The sequence below is a fragment of the Electrophorus electricus genome, chromosome 13 (assembly GCF_041902795.1).
Source record: "Electrophorus electricus isolate QZ-2024a chromosome 13, ASM4190279v1, whole genome shotgun sequence".
In the NCBI taxonomy this organism is placed as follows: Eukaryota; Metazoa; Chordata; class Actinopteri; order Gymnotiformes; family Gymnotidae; genus Electrophorus; species Electrophorus electricus.
Genome location: NC_137509.1, coordinates 11,640,904 through 11,662,507, shown reverse-complemented (window position 1 = coordinate 11,662,507; position 21,604 = coordinate 11,640,904). Strand labels below are relative to the sequence as shown.

Genomic DNA, 21,604 nt, shown 5'->3' with positions numbered 1-21,604 from the left:
TGCATACATTTTTGTTCCAGATTCAGTTTTAAAGAGATTTAATATTATATACTGATTAAAAAAAATGGGTGTGGGTGTGTGCATGTGGATACATGTAAGGGGTCTTATATGAATAAAAAGTGCTTTTTGCTTGCTGTTTATCAGAGTATAGTGATGCCCCTTTAGCCATTGTGAGATATCACCCCCCTTTGTGAGTATTTATTAAAATAAACATTGCCTTCTCCTTTATTGGCAAGGACTCTAACCAGTGGCTGTGCCTGAGTGAGTGAATATAACAACTGCATGCTTGTAAGTGTGTGCGTGTGTGTGTGTGTGTGTGTGTGTGTGTGTGTGTGTGTGTTGGAGGACGGGGGTTCTGCAGTAGAAAGAGTATGACTCACCTCAGCCATGTGACTCATGAATCACTGCACCTCCGTGGGCTGTGTCTTTTCTCATCAACATCGCCACCCCCTCTCACTCTCTCTCTGCTTCTCTTTTTTGCTTTCTTTTGTTATTATTATTATTATATATTTTGCTTGTTCATTAAGTGCTTTTGAAGCCTTTTTATTTCACTGTCTCTTTCACGGTCCACCATTTCTGCTTTGTCTTCCCACCCTCTTGCCTCCTTTCTGTCTTATTTTCTGGTTCCCTCTCTACCTTTCGCTCAATCTGTTATCACTGTTTTGTCTTATAAATTAATTCCTTTTGGACTTGGCCTTTCTTTGCATTTGAGAAAGAGGGTGTCTGTAATGCATATGTAGTTATTTCAGATGGTTTGCAGCAATTGCAGATGGAAATGCAAGGCAAAGTATTGCCAGTATATCTTTTGTTGATGTTTATCAGTTCGATTCATAATCTTAATGAGAATCCATATCCATCCAATATCTATCATAACTATTTATGGCCTATGAATTATGTGCAATGGTGTAGCACATTTGATAAGAACAAATGAGTGTAAACATATGCAAACAACATATGCAAAACCTTAATGCGCAAGCTGCTATACCTTTGGTAAAAAGATTTACATGAAAGAGTAGACATACACGGTATTAACAGAGTACTAATGTGCATGTTGAGCGAATGTCATGTCTAAGCTCTGTCTTTTACTGTGTGGTAGGGATTCTGCAGCTTCTACCCAGTGCATCCAACCATGCTGAGGGTGTTTGCTTCTTCCCAGCAGCCCAGTTGTGGATAGTGTAGTCTGCCTCTCATTAACTGCACTATCTCTTTTACTCACACTTGTCTTTCATGCAACCTCACTCTCGCTCTGCCCTCCTCTGGGACCCCTGTCAGCAAATCAGTCTCTTTTCTTATCCTGCCTTTACTTCATGTGTTCCCGTGTGCTGCTCTGATGTGGTGCATCCTCCATACCAATGGCAAGGCAAGAGTCCTGCATTTGATTAGGGAGACAAAAGGTAGCAGTAAGGCTCAGACAGTTTGCTGGGATAATTGCTTTATTATAAGGAAATCCCTCCAGCATTGTAGCAACACACTGGAGCCCATTAGCAGTATCCTATTTGAAGGCTACTCGCTAAGGGACCGCAAACGAACCCATCTGACACTTGTTAGGGAACAACTATTATTTGGACTCTGTGTTTTACAGTAGAAGCACTTGGTCTGCATTGGCTTGAGAAGTGTAAGTTTTGCAAGTTTTTCAAAACTTGTTCCACCAAAGTTATTAAGCTAATTGGATATTATAAGTAGGCTGATGATTTTTTTGAATATAGTTAGTGGACAAAGGAGGTGTAGCATGGGGGAGGTGCATGCAGAACTGAAATGTGTGGATAGTGTAGGCTGTACTACAAGGAATCTCAGAGTCATATCTTTCCCAACACGCAATTAAAAACCCAATCATAATAAAAAATAGTTGATTTTATTTCATTTTCTTTGTGTAGCAAAACTAGTCATCAACATGCGGTTATTTACATCCAGCAAACGCATGTTTATTACGATACGTACAAGGTACATCTAGAAATGACAAACAGCTGACTTTCCTTATATAGGACTTAATTTTTTTTGTTACTCTGATATGCTATTCATTCATCTTTTGTATTTTTTTATACTTTTTTTTTTGAATGCTCATAATGTATTTAAAGAACCAACACATTTTAGATGCAAGTTCACATAAACGTGCAGACACTTGTCTCCTCTGCTATGTCAGATCTTTGATCTTCGTTCATTTTTCGAGCCTCAGCTTTCTTCTCTTCCCATATTTAAAAAATTTGCTTAAAAGAATTTGAATGTTGAGCACTCCCCCCCTCCCCCACCATTCTAGCTTTTTGTCATTTTCCTCACTGTCCTTTTGGGTTGAGTCAAAATTTTAGCAAACAGTCTGGCCAGCATAGCTCTGTGCTCTATGGGATCCACTCGTTGACATTTGCAAGATATGAGTACTGAAGGACTGTTGTTGTTATAGTTATTCTCCCCAAAACATTTTCAGTAAAAAGAAGCCTTAGAAGAAGCTTTCTGAAAGTTTTTTGTCTCAACATTTTGTTCCAACCATACCCAGTTACAGGATTCAGTGAGAAGAATGAATTATTGATGGTCTCATGCACTTTTTCTTAGCATGAAGTCTGACCTTAAATAGGATTCTGCCTCTGGCTGGACTTCAAACTGTTGTGTGAGGAAATCTATTGATCATAACCAATATGTTCTGTTTCAAAAGATTGTCAGTGCTATTTGGGGAAAAAAATACTTTCATTGACTCTAATCTCTTGGTTTAGATTTAGTTGTTCATAAAGAGGAAATATCCAAGAGACATCACGCTTGTAGAATCCAATCAACAAAACCTTGAAAGTGGTGCTAATAAATATAGGATAAAATCAAAAAAGGTAGCTTTGCATCCTATATGCAATTTAAATATGTCTTTACTGTCTTGGTTGCTGACCATAGTTTTTAGCTAGATTCATCTTGAATTTGTATATCCACAAAATCCCTGTAACCAGGATTAAACCTGCCAACCCATCAATGACAAAATGCTGCTTTTCTCAAAAGGGAAAGAGAGTGTCTTAATAAGGCAATAAATAACTGTATTCAAAACAGCTCCTGTGAAACAGCTTGTTCTTAGAAATATTTGGAATGTATGAGCGTTCTTTGCACCAACTATCAGTTTTGTGTAGAAAACTATATTAAAAACACTTTGAAAGAAAAAAATGTCACACTACAGACATACTATGTACAGGGCTGAGTGTGTTCTTTTACATGAGCATACACAAACGCTAAATGTTTAAGCAGAATACTTTTAGGTACAGTTAAGACTCAATACATTTCTTGATAGGATGAACCAAACCCAAACATTTCCAACAATATGGCACTGATCTTTGATTCTAATGTTTGAGCATGATTGAATTTGAATGGAGTTGAATAAACATGCTCTTGGTGCATGCATTCTTTAAAGGTGCAATTAAATTTTTTTGCTGTTCTTCTATTTCATACTCAATGAAAATGACTATGTTTTTTAAAAAAAAAAAAGTTTCATAACATTACAAACTATCAAAACATAAAGGTAAGGCTTACAAAGGGATGTCCCATTGATCTCTATGCTTTTGCAAGGCCTTCTTGGAGTATATAGGAAGGAATTTAAGTTGGGTATTTGAGCCCTGTGTGTACCCACACAACAGACAAAAGCACCCTTTCCCCATGTCGTAACTCTCTATTCAGTCTGTTAAGGGGAGGACTGTAGTCGATGAGGTGAAAAGAATGTGAAGAAGAATCCTGATGTCATCTCTTGTTGCATTCTAATCAAGAGAGCACTGTTCAGCTGAACAGTGTTGAAAAATGGCAACAGTCAACAGTCTCCAGGCAAATTGTTCAAATGAACCTAAAAGGGAATGAATGTGAAAGAACAAACGTATTTCTGTAAACTAAAATATGGTAGTGTGGCCGAAACAGTCTTTCAGTTGTTCTCTTTCTTGCTCTCCTGCTTTTCCTCCAAATCTCTTGCAGTTTTATATACACCTTCACTGAAACATGCGAGGGCGTTTCAGGAAAACCTTCTCGATGAAGTTCTCTAACTCCTCATCGCTGTCATGCTGTGGCTGCTCCAACTGGCTGTAATAGTCATCCTGTCTGGTGACTACAGAAGCTGGGGGTGGGTAATAGAATGCAGGCCGACGACGCAGTGGTGATCGGGCCTTGGGCATTGGCACGGCTTTGAAAGTCCGAGGATGAGGGACAACATAGTTAGGGAAGTAGAGGTTCCGCCGGAAGGCCGGAGGAGCCCTTTGGCGAGGCTGTGCCCAGGGGCGGTACCTACGTTTGAGGGAGTAATCAAAGTCATAGTCCATTGAATTCCCCAGGATGTCATTAAGGGAGTAGGATGGCTTGGTGTAGTAACGTGCTTTGGGCTTGGGAGATGGGATGTAGATGGGGTAGTAGCTACTGTAGGGCTTTTGGTAGAAACGATAGGAGGGGTAGGCACGAAAGGGCCACTGTTGCTTGATCCAAGAATCTTGCTTACTGGGCTTAACAGAAGCCCTGTCTTTGAACCATGCTTTGAAGGGGTTTGTGTTAGGTTTGGGTGGTTTTGGGGGAGCTGGTGCTCTTAAGGCTGTAGATGGAGCTACAGGGGCTGGAAGAGGTACAAGAGGATGCTGGAACTGCAGATTTTCAGGTGCGTCCTTTTTCTTCTTCTTCTCCACATCACTGATTATGTCTACCACATCGTCAGCAGGCAGGTGCAGTTTACTTGAGATCTCAATCAACTTGTCAATAGTTTGTGGGTCAATATCATCATCATCATTGGTGTCCTCTTCTTCTGAGCGTTTGTCCTCTGCTGCATTATTGTACTTCTTCCCATCTTGCTTGACCATGTATTGTAGGAGCATATCTGATGCAATATCTGCTAACTTCTCTTCTTCTACCTTGGCTCTCTGGGCCTCTGCTGCTTGACGGCGCACCTCTTCCTGCTCCGCTTTAGCCCTAGCCTCTTCCTCTTCAGGACTCAACATCTCCTCATCATCCTCATCCTCCTCATTTTCCTCCTCTTGGTTCTCAAAGTTGTCATTAAAATCATCCATGAAGTTCCCTCCCCTGTACAATGGCCCATTCTTGTTCTCCTCTTGCTCCTGCTGCCACTTGAGCTTCTTCTTGGACACGGACAAGTCATAGCCCTTGGCTTTGGGTTTGATCTCATTGTTCACGAGGCCATTGCGGTCCAGATAGTCGAGGTAGTTGCCTCGACTCTCCCTCTGATTGGTTGAAGAGTCACGCTCTCTTTTTGTGGCTGTGCTGTAGCTCTGAAACTCCTCGAGCACGGTCTCCAGATTCTTCAGTTCTTCGGGGCTCAGCTGCTCCTCTTTCTCCCTGTCTGTGCCTCCCTCTTGCTCCTGCTGGCCCCCCTTGCTCGCCACTCCTTTTGCGTCCGCCTCCACTTCTTTCACTCGCACTGTTTGACTGGTGGTACGACTTGTCACTTTTTCTGTGAGTCGCTCTTCTTCCTCCTCCGCTCTTTTTCTCTCTTCATCTTCCTCCCTCTCACGCTCCTCTCTACCTTGTGCTGCAGCAGCTGCCATCACCAGCTCCAGCTCCTGACGCCCATCTCTGTCCCTGCCAGCCCGTTGAGTCTCCCTCTCCTCCTCTACCTTGTCCTTCTCTTCTCCATTTTTGTTTGCCATCATGTCTGCCTGAGGCTTGTTGAGGGCCTCTAGGAGAACCGCTGCCAGGGTTTTGGGGTCAACATCTTTAAAAAGTTCATCCCCCTGTTCCTCTTCATTCTGTGCTGCTCGCTGACTTCCCCTTTCTTGGGTGGACTGTGTCTGTGTAAGCTCAGGAGAGGGTGGTCCATACTGACGGCTGACCGCCTCTTTGTCCTCGGTCGCAGGGCTGGTGCTGTTGGGTTCAATCGTAAGGCTTAAGAGGAGGATGAGGAGCACAGTTGGGGCGCTTGAGACTTGGTGGCACCGAATCATGACCGTCGCAGATCAGGAGGTGAAGGCTGAAGCTGTTGCTCCTAACAGAGTGGAAGAGCAAAACAGAATACACTCAGAAAAGCTAATAGAAGATAACATTTATCCACCTGGTTCATGAGACTTGCCTGGTGTCTGCCTCATAAGCAGCAGCCACAAAATGGAATAAAGATATTACATGAAACGTTTTCTCTGATAAAATGGCGCAGACAGTCCTACCATTTTATGACTCACAATTGATTGTATATGCACGCCATGTAGACGACAGCTGTTAACTATTTATGTTGTATGAGTAAAATATAATAAGAAAATTTATTTAGCGACCAAAGGTGTGGTTATTAAATTTAAAAAGAAAATTAGTCCCTACCTTATTACACATTTATTATTATGCTTTCTATGGCTATTGTACGTTAGTCAGGGGAAAACTATATTTTGTCAGCGTTTAGTTCTGGTTTTGCAAAGGCGTTCTGACTAACTGAAAGGCGTGCACAGGTGCCGCGCGTAAGTGCTTTGGAGACCCTTTGCGCACATAAAAGCCTGCGCACGACTGCTATTGCTATTAAAACAGAATTTTAAAACTCTGTTATTTGAATATTAAATAAACTATACCATACTTGGTCGTTATATCGTACACATAATAGGCTGAAAAAGCTTGCCATACAGATTTTTATTGCCAGAAGGAATAAGGGCACTTGAATGAATATGTTGTCGAAGTGTTGATTTGAATGCAACTGCAGCAACACCTTAAGAAACTTTAAAAAAAAAAACTTTTGTAATATCATTTTAGCATTTACCGAAGCTAACCTGCGCACGCATATTAGTTAACTGAAATATTTAATCAAATTTACATATCCCTTTGCTCTCAAATGCGTGCCCTATTAGACTCAGGCGTATCTATATTTGAGTCTATGATTAAGTATATCAGGTAGATGTGTCTTTTTATCTTTGTACAAGAATATTCAGTCTGTTTTTATCTGTGTACAAAAAAAATCAGTCTCTGACCATAAGCTTGAATATCACAGCTCCGTATTTAATCGTTTTGATTTGAAACACTGTTGTGGCTGCCATTTCAGCAATATTGTTTCCAACAAGAAATTCTGCTCTGAACTTAGGAGAAACATCGCTTCCAAGACAGTCAGCATCTGCTGTTCTCGTTTGTACTGCCATAGCATCCAGTAAAATTCTCTTGGGAGGTGACAGTGCCAAAGCACATTCGTAATCCCCCTTTAAGGCATCGTGACTTCACATAATCTTGTGCACTAAGCCGGACTGTTTTATGAATTTGGGGAAACACGGCGTTGTACCAAGACTGAACAACACAGAATCCCAAATCACCTTTTAAAAGTATTAATCACAGAAAATACTCAGTTAACTGCCGCACTATGCGATCTTATTATTTCCATTGGCGTCCAACACATACAACCCAGGTGTTTGCATCAGAAATAATTACCTTTGTCCGAAGAAACACACCAAATCGGAGACCCAAATACGAAAAGCAAAGCAAAGATAAAATGCAAAATAAATAAATAAAAACTTTTAACTTGATGCCTAACAATGTCACTTGTCTATAATTGGACTCTCTATTAGATTCAATTCTAGATAGATGATGCTACACAACCGTTATCAGTGATATACCATCGTCATCGTCATTACAAATGCTGTCGTCATTTACAGACACATCGGAGCTCAATCTTATTCACTGAGCATCATCATGATGCATCATTTCCGACTCCACCCAATGATGTACCTCATTAAATATTATGTTTCTTTTTAACAAAAGCAATTCGTTTCATGTTTTTGCTATAAATTATGAACCCGTAACTGCATCTTCACTGAATAACATCTGTTTGTATTATAGAATTTATTGTATAAAATTTGTTCCTCACCTTGGTCGTTAATGAAACAAAGTGGTTGGTGTAATTGTATTTGCTTTAACACCTTATTATGGTTATGCATGTTAATCTTAATTACATTTATAATCGTTGCGACAACCTACAGTGGACTGTAAAGTAGTTTTCGCTACTTTGCTATTATATTGTTACATGGAAATGAGGACTCACCGGGATCCCAAGAGCGACGCAGACCAATGCACTTTTGCTCTCCTCCGTTCTTCGAACTTTTCACTTGGACACAGTTATTCTCTTTACTAGTATGTACGTTTCCCTTTTATGGAGAAAATATATTGTTTAAACTGAGGTGTCGAGTAAAATTGATAAGAATCTTGTTCGCTCACGCCGCTCGCTCACGTCGTCGTGACGGCGCTGTGGATATTTTCAGTACCACAGCCAGCTCCTCATCTTTATATTTCGGCCCCCTTGCTCCCACGTGACTGCGCGTCACTGCTGCTCATTGACGTCAGACTCTCCATTGATAAGAATGTTCGCGTCGATCGAACCCGGAGCGCTCGCTACGCTGCAGTGCCCAGATGAATGGACGGAAACGGGATGAATGAAATAGTACGTTTTTCTTTTGGCGAGAGAGTACCAGAGACGGCACTACTGCAGACAGAGAAAGACCGGTTCCTCCCAGAAGGACTCCTTGCAGTGCACAGTATGCGTTCTCTTACCCCGGTTTCAATACACACAGATGCTGACTTCCAGACAATGAAATGCAGCAACCTTATTATAGCATGGTCCGCAAACACAACGTGAATGTAAAACGTGTAATTAAGGAGAAAGCAATATGAGAACCTACTACGATCAATAAATGTTACTGCTTGCTTTACAGGGACGAATGCTGGTACAGCATAGTTCACGATCATTGCACAAGCCCTCAGATTTTTTTTTCTTTCCGGTCATGACCCGGCGTTGAATATACTTTCGCAATGTTTTTCTCATGTGATTGCATCAATATGCGATAGCGGTCCGGGATGGTCCAAGAGAAGACCCGAGATACGGTATACTTACCACATATTATTTTGCGTGGGGTAGTCCAATTTGAAACAAGGCTGAAATAAATTAGGGCCTGGCATCGCATTTTTTTCACTGTATTTACAGTATATCAAATGATACATTGAATGCTACCTTCAAGGCTTTAAGATGATTCCTTGAATTTCACTGTTTAAATATATATCACTATTACATTAACTGAAAATAAGGATTGTTGCTCTTAGACATTTTAAGTAGTTCATTGGCGAGACACCGGAAGAGATGCTTCAACATATCAGTATGTGGTGTGCAGTTGTTCTTACAAGCAAACTTAAGGCACTCTCGTGTACAAGCAACACTTTCTTACTCAGTTATTAGTTACAAGGCGCAGGGCAATGCTTTGACTGGACCTGAACGCACGTTTGATTCTACGTGCGACTCTGCAGACAAAGAAGAAATGACAGAGGTGAAGGTAGACTACGATGGTAGCCTGATATAGTGCAAAGGGCAGAATATTATAGGCCTACATAAAAAGCAGTGAACACTGCTGACTGTCACTCAGCATTAGAGAAAAGACGTTTTCAACGTCCATTCCAACGTTCTATATTCTGGTACCCGAGTAAAGATCATGCTATTGTAAATTTGATGGGAAGGGAAATATAAACAAAATATTTGAGCGATGAAGTCTTGGTCACAGAATTGAATAGGCTCAACACTTCTGTCAGAATAGCCCTGTAATGTTTTTTCCTTTCTTTTCTAGACTATGAGTTTTTAGCTTGCAGCCGTTGTTAGGAATATTAATATGGTGTGTGTGTGTGTGTGTGTGTGTGTGTGTGTGTGTGTGTGTGTGTGTGTGTGTGTGTGTGTGTGTGTGTGTGTGTGTGTGTGTTCGTGTGCGGTAGGTGTACAGTGACATTTAGTTCAATATTTCGAACATTGCCTTTTTATATTAAATTGTCATATTGCAAAAGGAAACTCAGGCGCGTAAAATAGGCGTTACATTGGTTGTGAATTCTTTTCCCGGTTTTGTTAGCCCACACATTAGCTTTATGTATTGATCTAATGTTTCTGACCGGAGGCGATAGAATTAGCTCCAAAGCACAAGTGTGGCAGGACCGCAGAATAATGTTCTTAAGGTAGCATGGTATTCAACAAAATCTTCTGTTTTCTGCAATACCAGTGTCTGTTTAGAACGCACGCGTTGCACAAAGAATGTAATACTCTTTATAATTGTCCCTAAAAGTCTTTTTAAAATCGCTAATCGCTCACTGCCAGAGTCTGTTCAAGTAACAAAAATGCTTCGGGAAAATCTTGCACCATTGTAATAGTTGCATAAACATAAATCTAAAAACCTATCAATGAAGACAAAGGTTTTATGGTAGCCATATAAAAGTGAATAGCTTGCATCTTCTCGTAGGCTTTATGTCGGCATATTATTATGCCAAGCAAATAGGAGGTAAGAGATTGAGGCTGGCGAGCTGTAGACTATATAGTTTCTGCTCCGAGGTATTATTTCTATTACAACATTTTCGAGTGTTTGTGACGCTACCAAGTGCTCGTGACAAACGTGGGATTTTCCTATATGAGTATTTGTCTGCAATAGCAAAGACTTTTGCTTGTTTCCGGTTTAGGTTAATGTCCATGATGTTGAACGCTATGTTACAGCGCTTTCAGAAGGTGTTTGCACTCGGCCGATACGCTTTATCGTTCGATGAATTGCGTTAGGTCACACAGAAAAATGGCTGACAATGTTTTTGCATGGCTGTCAGAAAAGATTTGAAGTCATTGTACTCGGCTGCCTGCTTGAATCAACCTCATACGGCGACTTCGTCTGTTTGCAGGAGACAAGGTCTTAAACTGCTCCATACTTCAGAGAAGCATCCACTCTCTGTTGATAAATACTATTGCTTGCTGTGGCCTGTGGAGTCCTGAAAGGCCGGTCCCGTCTGTGGGAAGCGAGAGGAGAGGGATGCGCCGCGTTGGCGTTCTGCGCGTACGTGCCCGGTGAAGAGGGACTGCCGGCACTCGCGTCTCTGACTCGGAGTTAATGAGGCGGTATTCGCCGTGTCTTGGACTCAACCCCAGATCAATCTCTCCCGCTACAGCAACCATCATTTCACCCCGCAAAGCCTTTTGAGGGAGCTCTTTTAAATGAATCCATTTATAATCGAGGCATACGACCCGTGGGAGGGTTGCCCTTAGTTTTGAAATCGGGCAGAAAGCCGGCTGCCCACGCACACGAACAAACCCTCTAAACACTTCACGATTCGCACACGCGAAGCGGTTTTCCAGGGTTTCCCCTTATTTTATGTCTGTGCTTCTGTCTCTCATTCGCTCTCTTTGTTTGTTAGTATTTGACGCGATTCACTCACCCACACGTCCACCCACACAGTGTTAGTATTTATGTAGCAGAAACAATTGCCTCTATATTTCTTTTTAAAAAATAAATTAAAATAAAATTCAGCCAAAGTGCGTTTTGTGTTTGTATATGCTAGCCACTATCTGATCAAAGCTTGGTATTGATAGTACAGTTGCAAATTACCGTTAGTAAAATCTGTGCATTTACCTGAATTTCTATTTGAAAACCACATAAAATGGCATACACACATCTAGGTGGTGTTTAGCAAACTAGAGATATGCATTCATTTTTTAAAAATGGGTTTTTTTTGGGGGGGGGGGGGGCAGTGATTTACCTCCTCTCTTGAACACCATTACTGTTGCGTGTTTTCCTTATGGGATATGTATGAACACAGATGTACCAAAAGGAAGAAAAGAAAGACTCTTTATCCTTAGCTGATCTTTGTCACTTGTTTGTAGATTCTGTGCCATGCTTGTGCAGTGATCTTTGTAGGGTTACCACATCTAGGAAAAGTAGCAACAGTGATGAGTTTTCTTCTTTTGCAAACCCTCTACCTGACTGTGGACTGATGTAATCCCAAGTCTTTAGAAATCCTTTTGTAACCCCTTTCAATCCTGTTAGTTCAACAACTTCTTATGTATGTATGTATGTATGTATGTATGTATGTATGTGTGTGTATGTATGTATGTATGTATGTAGGTATGTGTGTGTGTATGTATGTATGTATGTATTTCTATTATTATTATAGGGCAAGATAGGTCAAACCCACAATTAAATTGAATGGAATACTTGACTCCAATTACCCTCTTTTAAAGCGATAATTTCCCTAAAGGTTCAAATATGTTTACATACATGACATTGCTTATTGAAACCAAGATATGGCAATGAATAACGTATGTTTGTTTGTTAAATAAATCTCTTGATTTGTTATTATGATCTATAATATGATCAGAACACATTTTAAGAGTCATTTGTGCCAAAATACACTCAATTCAAAGAGGTTCACAGTCTGTCTATAAAAGTTATGCTTGTTCTTTATGTTTGGTTTTCATACATTAACTCTATGGAATCCAGTGTATTTAAAGATGAAACGCATCTTATTGCTGCTGGTGGTTGTGGTGACACCGACATGTTCACCAAACACAGTGAATACAACTGTTAAAAGGGTTCCTTCTTGTTAGCGATGGCTTTAGCTGCACCTGTGATGTTTGATCACAATATTGATTTTTTATGTTATCAGAGGCTTGCAGATAAAAATAAAGTTTGTTAAGGTGTGAATAAAGTAATAATGTAAAATTGATTGGTGAGTGGTGACTTGAAAAAGATTCATGGTACCTGATTGGTTTAACCTATCTGGGGTGTGTTAACTGTTTTAAACATTGTCCTCACTCTTCACAACTGCTTTATTGTCTCAAGCAAGTTCATCTCATAACCTACAACTAGACCTAGTTTACATCAGTAAAGGGTTCAGAGTATTTTTTCTGTGTGTAAGAGACACAGATATTCTCAAATGTGTTTGTCCTACACATTTGTATTATGCCATTTTACCACACTAATATCACAAGTTTTTATTAGAGAGCACATTTATGGTCAATACCTTTCATTACTAGACTACGACCAGCCGAGTCTTCCCCATAGCTCACTAACAGCCTTGTTCTAATTAGGGTTCACTGAAGTGATATGCAAATGGTATCATGTAGCTGTTCAAACTGCTGCAGTGCCTCAGCTGCAGTGCGCCTCCTTGCTAAAAGATCTTTGTAATGTGCGAGGTAATGAGGGAGGTAATGCTCATTTACTTTTCTGTTACACATATAGATCATCCTCTGAAATATTAGCTGCAGTGAGCCACACTCACTACATTAAACCCACGAGTGAACTGATGGAGTATTGAGTAAGCTCTGCCGTGCCCACACACAATACAATCATGCAGAAATTGCACTTATTGACCAACTGGTCATACTGGGTGTCTCTTTCATACATCCATAAATTCATTTTGAAAATGATATGCAAATACTTTTGCATAGAAGAAAGGCTTTGTGTCTCATGCACAGTTATAGAAACTAACATATACCACCCATTCAAAACTTTAAAATTGATTCAATCTTATTTCCGTTTATTTAACAAAAGAACCATTAGTACTCTACATTTGTTCTGAGAGGTCAAGGCACATACATCTGTCAATGGCCTTTGGAGAAATATGGCAGCTGTGATATTTGATGCCATGTGCATTCCTCTCATGTTTTCCCCTCGTTTTTTGTTTTTTTTTTTGCTTTTTCTTGTCAGAATCTTTCTTGCTCCACTTATTGCTGTGTTATCTATGTGCTTTGTGCTCCTGATCAATAGATTATTGATTGATGCTGTTTGAGAAATCATGTGCTATGAGATCACGAAGCAAAATAGAAAAACCAAAACATCACTTTATTTAAAGCCCATGGCCTATTTGTTGCTATGCACAATTTGTGTTAAGCAGCCCTTTGTCAGTGGTCAGTTTCTGTTAAGCAGCCCTTTGTTGGTGTTAAGTGCTGACCACACTGGCTAGGTAATTCTGGGTGGCAAACCAGTCTCACCACGGTGACACTGGTGTGTCTAAAAACACAAACACATTGACACTGTTGTGCTTGATACACATCTACTAGCCCAACACTTACAACTAATAATAATAAGTTTTAATTATATAGCTCCTTTCTTAGAACAAAGGCTGCTTTACAAAAAATTTAAACGCACAAGTTTAATAAAGTACCAGAGGAGAAAAAACTAACAGACAGAAAAGCATAATCCATGAAACCATAAAAGGAATACGATGCTAGCTGGACTGAAAATACTCTGCTAGAAACCAGACAGAAACTGCTGATAAATGGGATATAGGGACAAATTGCCACATTTCTGACAAATTGCCCATTGCATCAGTTGGACCACAGTTTGCAACTGTACACCTACACACTGAACTTAAATGTTCCTAACTGCAACAAAACTCAATATATCATGCTTAAAATGCAATAATAAAATGTTCCAGAAAACAAAAGCTGTTCGTAAAAAACGTATTTAAAAAGCTGTTTGTTTGGTGATTATTTTGGGGGGAAATCACCTCTTGCTTTGTTTTTCTAATTTCATTTTACCAGGAGGTCCCTTTAAGTTAAAAAAAGATATGTGGCCAGGATAGCAGCCATACTCATACAACATCACAAAATACAACATATACAATAATAAAACAAACAATTAAACTAAAAGGTCTCTCAAGAAAAACAACCGCTTGTCTCATTTACCACCATATGTATGGTGCACTTAACTTTTTCAATAGATATAAATTATTCTAGTTTTAAATCTTTCTGCAAATGATTCCATCTCCATGGTGCATATTAAGAAAATGTAGTTTTCCCCAAAACTGTGAAAACCTGCGGAACATTCAAAAGCAGCCACCTAGAAGAGTGTAGCTGATAACTACCCAAGCTAAATCAAAGGTAAGCTGGGAGTTTAATCAGTATTGCTTTACAATACAACTGAAACAGGTTTAAAATCAAATATTTCTAGATTTCAATCAGCTGAAGTACTGACATAACATTGGACAGATGTATTTACATTTAGGCTGTCAAGTACAGACCCAGTACACATAAAATGCTTATTAAACTGCCTGACCTAAGATATGCTCAGGAAGACTCAAGACAATATGTGTATGTAACAAAGATTGAACTTGATTCCAAAATTTTGAATTACTTAAATTCTCTGTAGCTGACTTAAGATAAAACTTTGATTTGGATTTTCTAATCATTGATGTACACTTGTTCCTCAAGGTTCCAAACAGTTCAGTCAGCAGAGGAACCTGAATATTTAGCTTGGGCCCATGATTTATTGCTTAAACAATTAACTCTAAAAGTATGTCCAAAAACCAGGGATTATTCCTTCCACAGATCCTATACTTCTTAAGAGGAACATATTTATTTGAAATAGTCAAAAAAAAAAAATGAGTGAAAGATTTTCCATGCCTGTTCAACTTATTGGATCAAAACAACTCCGTTAAGAATGGAATATAAGCCATGGAGAAAAGCCAGTTCTTCAAATCTTTTAAAACATCTGTATTCCTAATACAAGCAATAGCACAATGACCACTGGCATAATTGTAGAGTATACCAACTGAAGTGTACTTATGATTTGTATTTGTTATAATTAAATCAAGCAAGATAGATTTATTTTGTATTTTACTATTTGGCCTTGTTGGAACATTAATGATTGCACAAGGTTTAGGGAATTACACAGTTCCTTAAAGCAATCCTAGGTCCCTAAAAATCAGCCCCAATTCAAAATTCAAAATTACAGATCTGAAAAAAAATTGGCTTGACTGGCTTGTTTGTGAAATTTCCTGTGAATCCTGTGCAGACATCCTGATTTTGGTTAGAAAAACTAACCACTGAACACACCTTTAAAAACAAAATAGCACAACACAAAACAAATATTATGTTAGTCATTTCACCATACTATTTGCATTCTGCAGACAGTAGGGAAACCCTAGGCTGTTGAGCTGTTTTTGCTGTGGGGATTCAACCTTTAATCAGACATATAAATGAATGATTCAGTTTTTGGCTGGGTTCATGGAGCCTTTCTTGAGAACTAGGCAGAATGCCTCAACATCCTGGAGGACAGGAAATCTATTTTATTTAGACTATTCAGCAACTGAAGTACAGTTACTTTGATTCTACCATGCACCACAATAATGCATTTGATACACTTAGCATCACATAACATCAAATAATGTTTTGGTTTAGTTTTTTTCCCTCCTGTGTTCAAGATAGTGCTGATCCCACTCTGAAACATGCACTGGTTTAGCTGTGATATTACAAGTGTGCCATGAAAATTTGGGCCATGGTAAGACATATTTTCCTTTTCAATTTGCCATATAGTTTGGTCAAATATCAGCAAACCCATTATGGGTTCATGAGTGTTGAGACACAGACTTCATCTTTCAGTGGAAATATATCTAATGGAATAGCCTGCTCTTGATAGTCTGCCAGGTATCTGGAACTTTTACTATTTTTGGTAACCCATCAAGCTGTAAGTTGCTTGATATGGAGTTTCTTTGAAATTACTTTTTAGCCCCTTGCAGTGATATTTCTTTTGAATTTGCAGAAGACCCTTTAGATCTCTGCCTGATGCAACATTTCACTAGTTTGGAATGTATACCCAACCTGCTCTCCATAGTCCTCCCATTTCCACTATGCCTGGGAAAGTGACCTGTATGCCATTCCTATGAACGCTTAGTGCAGTGCTGCCAGAGCCTGGAGTATTTCCTTTAGCTCTCCTGAACACCAACTCTATGTAGCATTCCTCCAGCAGCACTGACCTCATGGATGGAGGGAATTACAGGAAGGGGAAAAAGTTGATTACAAATATATAGCTGTTAACCTCTGAGTTAAAATTATTTCTTCTTGTTGTTTGTACTTTATTGAAATAACTGATCTAATCTATTGCTTGACATTTAGCAGGACATCAAAGTGCATAATGAACAGTCAGCTTACAAGTGAAAAAGGCAAGTCTGTCGTTTTTCTTTTAGTACATGAATAATAATGCTAATGATGACTGAGTATGCTTAGCAAATGATGTTAAGCTTTCATTTTACCTTTTTTTTTTAGATTTTTTGTGATTTTTCTTTCATTGAACTTTTTCTTGGCTCACTCTTCCAGAGAGAAAGGTGAAATGTTAACTAAAACCTGCTAAATGATGCCTCTGTTTCACAGCACATGTGCTGTCTGAATGAGGAAAGTCTAGCTTTTAAGTACTGTTTTTGTCCTCCACTTGTGTCCTCCTGGCTCTGCCGTCTTCGTGTTTGTCTTTCGTCCTTTCCTCTGCCTTCTGATTTTACCTCTGATTATGAGCTTCACAGCATATTTTAATCTTTTTTTTTTCCATCTCAACTACAAAATGCAACAACCAATGGATGTAATCATCAAGCAGAAAAGGCCTCTACTTTAGTGTCAGTTTCTCTACTTGATAAGTCATTTAAGGGCTGTATAGAGAAAGCACTCTCGTGACATTTATTCCAACCTTTACCCTTAATATCAGTGACTTTTACGTTTTTTAACTGATTGAAAAAGAAAGGAAAGGAAGAAGTGATTGGGGGGGGGGGGGGTAGATGGAGTTTCTATGGGGTGTGACCGAATCAGAGAGGGGGAGGTGTGATGTATGAAACATGAAGTGTAATTCAAAGAAAAAGTTAAATACAACATATAAGGCACAAGTAAGTCCCAAAACACATGTGCGTATTCACTTTCAGACGCACACACACACACACATACACACACACACACACACACACACACACACACACACATCTCATGCAGACCTGCCAAGTATGTCTACACAGATATTAATGATGAAGATCATGAGTAAAAATATATGCTGCAAGTCTTGTTTACTTTTGGTTGCCATCTCTAAACTCCCCCCCCCCCCCCCCCCTCTCTCTCTCTCTCTCTCTCTCTCTCTCTCTCTCTCTCTCTCTCTCTCTCTCTCTCCATGGCCCTATCTCCTCCATGCCACATTCAGAAAGACAGTGCTCGAGGCCTGATCTTATTGAATCTGACAGTTTACCACCTTGCTTGGTGCTGGATTCTCTCCCACGCACTTTCACCCCTCATTGCACATGCGTGGGTGAGAAAAGAGAGTGATGGTCACTGTGGGTTCTGAGGTCTGGAGTTTTACTCTCACACACACACACACACACACACACACACACACATATATATAAAATTTGTTTAGCTTTGTGCAGTCTAACATGCATACTGTATTAAAAAATGCACATGCAAGCATTGCTATCGCCATCTAGCTACTTCTTTTTGCTAAGCTGGTGCATGTAATGTATGATTCATCCATTGGTACTGTTTGCTGTTTATTGTGAAAGACCCCCCTTTTCATCTCTTGCTCGCTCTCTCTCTCTCTCTCTCTCTCTCTCCCTTTCTCCCTCTCCACTTCTCTCAAAACACACACTTATGAGTCCACATTGCTATGAACATCTAAGGGAGTAGGATGTCGCGTGCTGTCTGGGCTCATGGCACAGTGTTAAATTTGGCCTACAGGTTTGCGTAGTGTTGGGATAGAACCATACTCCCCCCCCCCATCCCACCACCCCGGCTCCCCTCAGTAACTCAACTTGAAAAGCTGAGTCTGTTTGGCAGGAGAGCTGCAGTCGATAGTGCAGCGTGCCAGCAGAGAGGGGCTCGCTCATGCTGGTGCAGTGCAACAGAGTGAAGTCCAGGGTCCAACTCTGGGTTTAACATAGTGAGTGAGTGTGTGTGTGTGTGTGTGTGTGTGTGTATGTGTGTGTGAGTGAGTGAAAAACAGCGCAATAAATAAAGGGGTGGGAAACCTCTTCAGGAGGACATAAGTGTTACAGGTGGAAGGGGAGAGCAAGAATGAGAGGTGGATGGTGTTGAGCGAGCGTGAGGAAGATGGCAAGGGGCCAGCTTGATAAATGAAGGCTTGTAAGTAGTTGGAAGTGTTAAAGTGAGCAAAAGGAGCACAGAGAGGAAGAAAGCAAACACCACAGGAGCAAAGAAGCAAGGAGAGAGAGAGAGAGAGAGAGAGAGAGAGAGAGAGAGAGAGAGAGAGAGAGAGAGAGAGAGAGAGAGAGATAGGGAGAAATGGAGGGAGGGAGAGAGAGGGAGAGAGAAAGAGAGGGAGAGAGAGAGAGAGGGAGAGATAGGGAGAAATGGAGGGAGGGAGAGAGAGGGAGAGAGAAAGAGAGGGAGAGAGAGAGAGAGGGAGAGATAGGGAGAAATGGAGGGAGGGAGAGAGAGGGAGAGAGAAAGAGAGGGAGAGAGAGAGAGGGAGAGAGGGGGAGGAAGAGAAAGAGGGAGGGAGAGAGAGAGAGAGAGAGAGGGAGAGATAGGGAGAAATGGAGGGAGGGGTGCGGATCCCCGGGGGCTGTATGACTCATTCTCCTGCTGCTGGCTCGTGCGTCACTGGCGCGGGGCTGGAGGAGGAGATAGTGGAGAGCTCTGTGCATTTAATTACCGCCTGCCAATTTATACACACTATAGTGATACACACACACACACACATGAATAGACAGACACACACACACACACACACACACACACACACAAAAAAACAAAAACAAGGAACAGATGTGGAGATTGACTGAAAAAGGTCAACCATGCCTACACTCACACACGTGCCTTAGTGGTGGCACAGTGCTGCAACTGTTGCTACTGCAGTCAAGGTATAATCTCATACAGCATCACGCAATGCCAGTGAGATCAGTGACTAGGGAAAAAGCCCCAAAACGAAAAGCAATAAAGACCTGCTAGGGATATAACAGTGAAAAATGTAATTTTACTTGTAACAAAACAGCCACATGTTGCAGGAAATATAGGCCACCATTGTCTGTTTGTGTGTGTGAAGTACAAATGTATTTCTTTTTCTGCATCTTTGTGAGTTTATTTCAGATGTGTGTTTGTGGTGTTGTGCAATAATGCACGTGTCATCTCATGGCAAACTGCAGACCTATGCTGTCTGGTGTGTTTGTCGCAATTCCTCCTGCAGAGTTTGTGAGTGCGTGCGTGTGTGTGTGTGTGTGTGTGTGTGTGCGCGTGTGTGTGTGTGTGTGTGTGTGTGTGTGTGTGTGTGTGTGTGTGTGCATGTGTGTATACATGAGGAAGACACACATTCTGCCCTGGTCTCCCTCTGATGAGTAAACTGCTGTTGGAGCAGATGAGGGAACAGCTTGTCGCAGTGACAGTTACGGGTCCTGTTTGCATCTCTGGGAACAGATCCCATTGCTGCCACCATCATAAACATTACAAACACTTACACGACAGTCTCAGATGATGAAGTGCTTCATCTTAATATTAATTACTGTCACAAAATGGCTTTTGAGAGCCTGCTGTTGCCAGAATGCAGAAAGTTTAACTGCCACAAAAAAAAGATGATAGAATTCATTTTGGTTGTGAGGATATAAGTAATCACACATGCCATTGTGTAGTCTGAATTAATGCATTTTAAAATAAATAAAATGGCTGTACTGAGGAGGGTACAATCACAATTAAATATAACTTTTTCTAAATGAATGGCCACAGAATTTTCAATAGAATTTTGGCATCACTGGTTTTGACCAATTTACCAAAACCATGCGAGGACTGTTGCAGAAGCTCAATAGAGGTCATTGCAATGCATTTGGACTACTGCCTTGGCAGAAGAGTTGAATGAGCAGGCTTTCAAGACTGGAAATAACTGTTAATTTAGGTCTAGGCCCAGCAGATGGCTTGGCCAAATAGACGAGATGTCTCCTCATGTGATGGTGCCTATGGTGGAAGAGATCATGCTCTTTGTGCTCTGGTATTAATTTGCCACTGAAAACTTGGTTACTTTACATAAATTCATTTAGGAAGAAAAACTATAGGAGAACTTCAGTATTATTAAATACCCTTAAATGCGAAAACTAGAAGGATCCATAAAATTTTGCTTTGGGTAACATAATTAATCTGATTACTTAGGTCCAAGGAATTCTCACCTGTGCAGGTAACGTTTTCAAATAAATGCAACCACCATTACTGTGAGTGGCCATCATGTAAGACCAAGCTGTCCCAGATATGCTTTGTTCATACTCTGTCTCTTTGGTCTGTTCAACATAGTTAGGTAAGGACCTCATAATCCCTTCATTTACAGTTCTAGGTACCTAATCAACACGGCAGTCAACCACTCCCTCATTTTCTCCTTTCAAGACTGAGCCAGTGGCACTGTGTTTGCATGCATGTGCGCCCGTGTTACATTTGAGAGAGTTGGAGAAGGAAGAGCACGAGGAGTTGAGATAGTTTCTCAACTGCCTTTATTTATCTCCTTTGCTGAGGGTTATAAAGCCTTTGCTCACTCCACCACATTAAATCTTTCACCCTCTTTCCCCATCTCTCCTCTCCCCTCATCTCCTCTCCTCTCCCCTCATCTCCCCTACTCTCCCCTTGTCTGCCCCTCTTGTCCCCTCATCTCCCCTCGTCTCCCATCCTCTCATCTCCCCCTCTCCTCTCATCTCCCCCTCTCCCCTCCTCTGCCCTTGTCTGCCCCTCTTCTCCCCTCATCTCCCCTCGTCTCCCGTCCTCTCATCTCCCACTCCACTCCCCTTGTCTCCCCCTCTCTCCCCAGCTCTCTAGTTTCCTTCTACCTTTAAATCTCCTTAATCTTACCATCCCCTTGCCTGCCATCCCGCTCATCTTTGCCTGTGTTGTCCTCGGTACATCCGTTTCTCTTTCACTGTCTCTTTTCTGTAATGATATTTAGTGTCTGCAGTCCAGTGAACAGACATAGAGACCTGGAGCAAAGAGGAGAGAGGGAAGGAAAGACGAAAGAAAGCCAGAAAGACCAGTGACAGCAGCAAATACTTCTTAAAATGAACAGAAGGCTGTGGGTGTCAGGTATCAAATGAGATAAGATGTAAAAATTCGTTTGTTTTTTTAATCACTCTTAGTAAATCAGAAATCATTATGCTCAGAAAATCATGAATGCTTAGCTGTTTT

General features: G+C 40.7%; 1 protein-coding gene across 1 annotated transcript; it reads right to left on the bottom strand.

Moving 5' to 3' along the window:
* Window positions 1-1,833: 1,833 nt before the first annotated feature.
* Window positions 1,834-8,140, bottom strand: vgf (VGF nerve growth factor inducible). Its single transcript, XM_027015636.3, has 2 exons — window positions 7,946-8,140; window positions 1,834-5,929 (listed from the first exon to the last, which is right to left on the bottom strand). The coding sequence occupies exon 2, from the start codon at window positions 5,886-5,888 to the stop codon at window positions 3,939-3,941; it is 1,950 nt and encodes a 649-aa protein (XP_026871437.3). The 5' UTR covers window positions 5,889-5,929; window positions 7,946-8,140; the 3' UTR covers window positions 1,834-3,938.
* Between the last annotated feature and the right edge of the window lie 13,464 nt (window positions 8,141-21,604).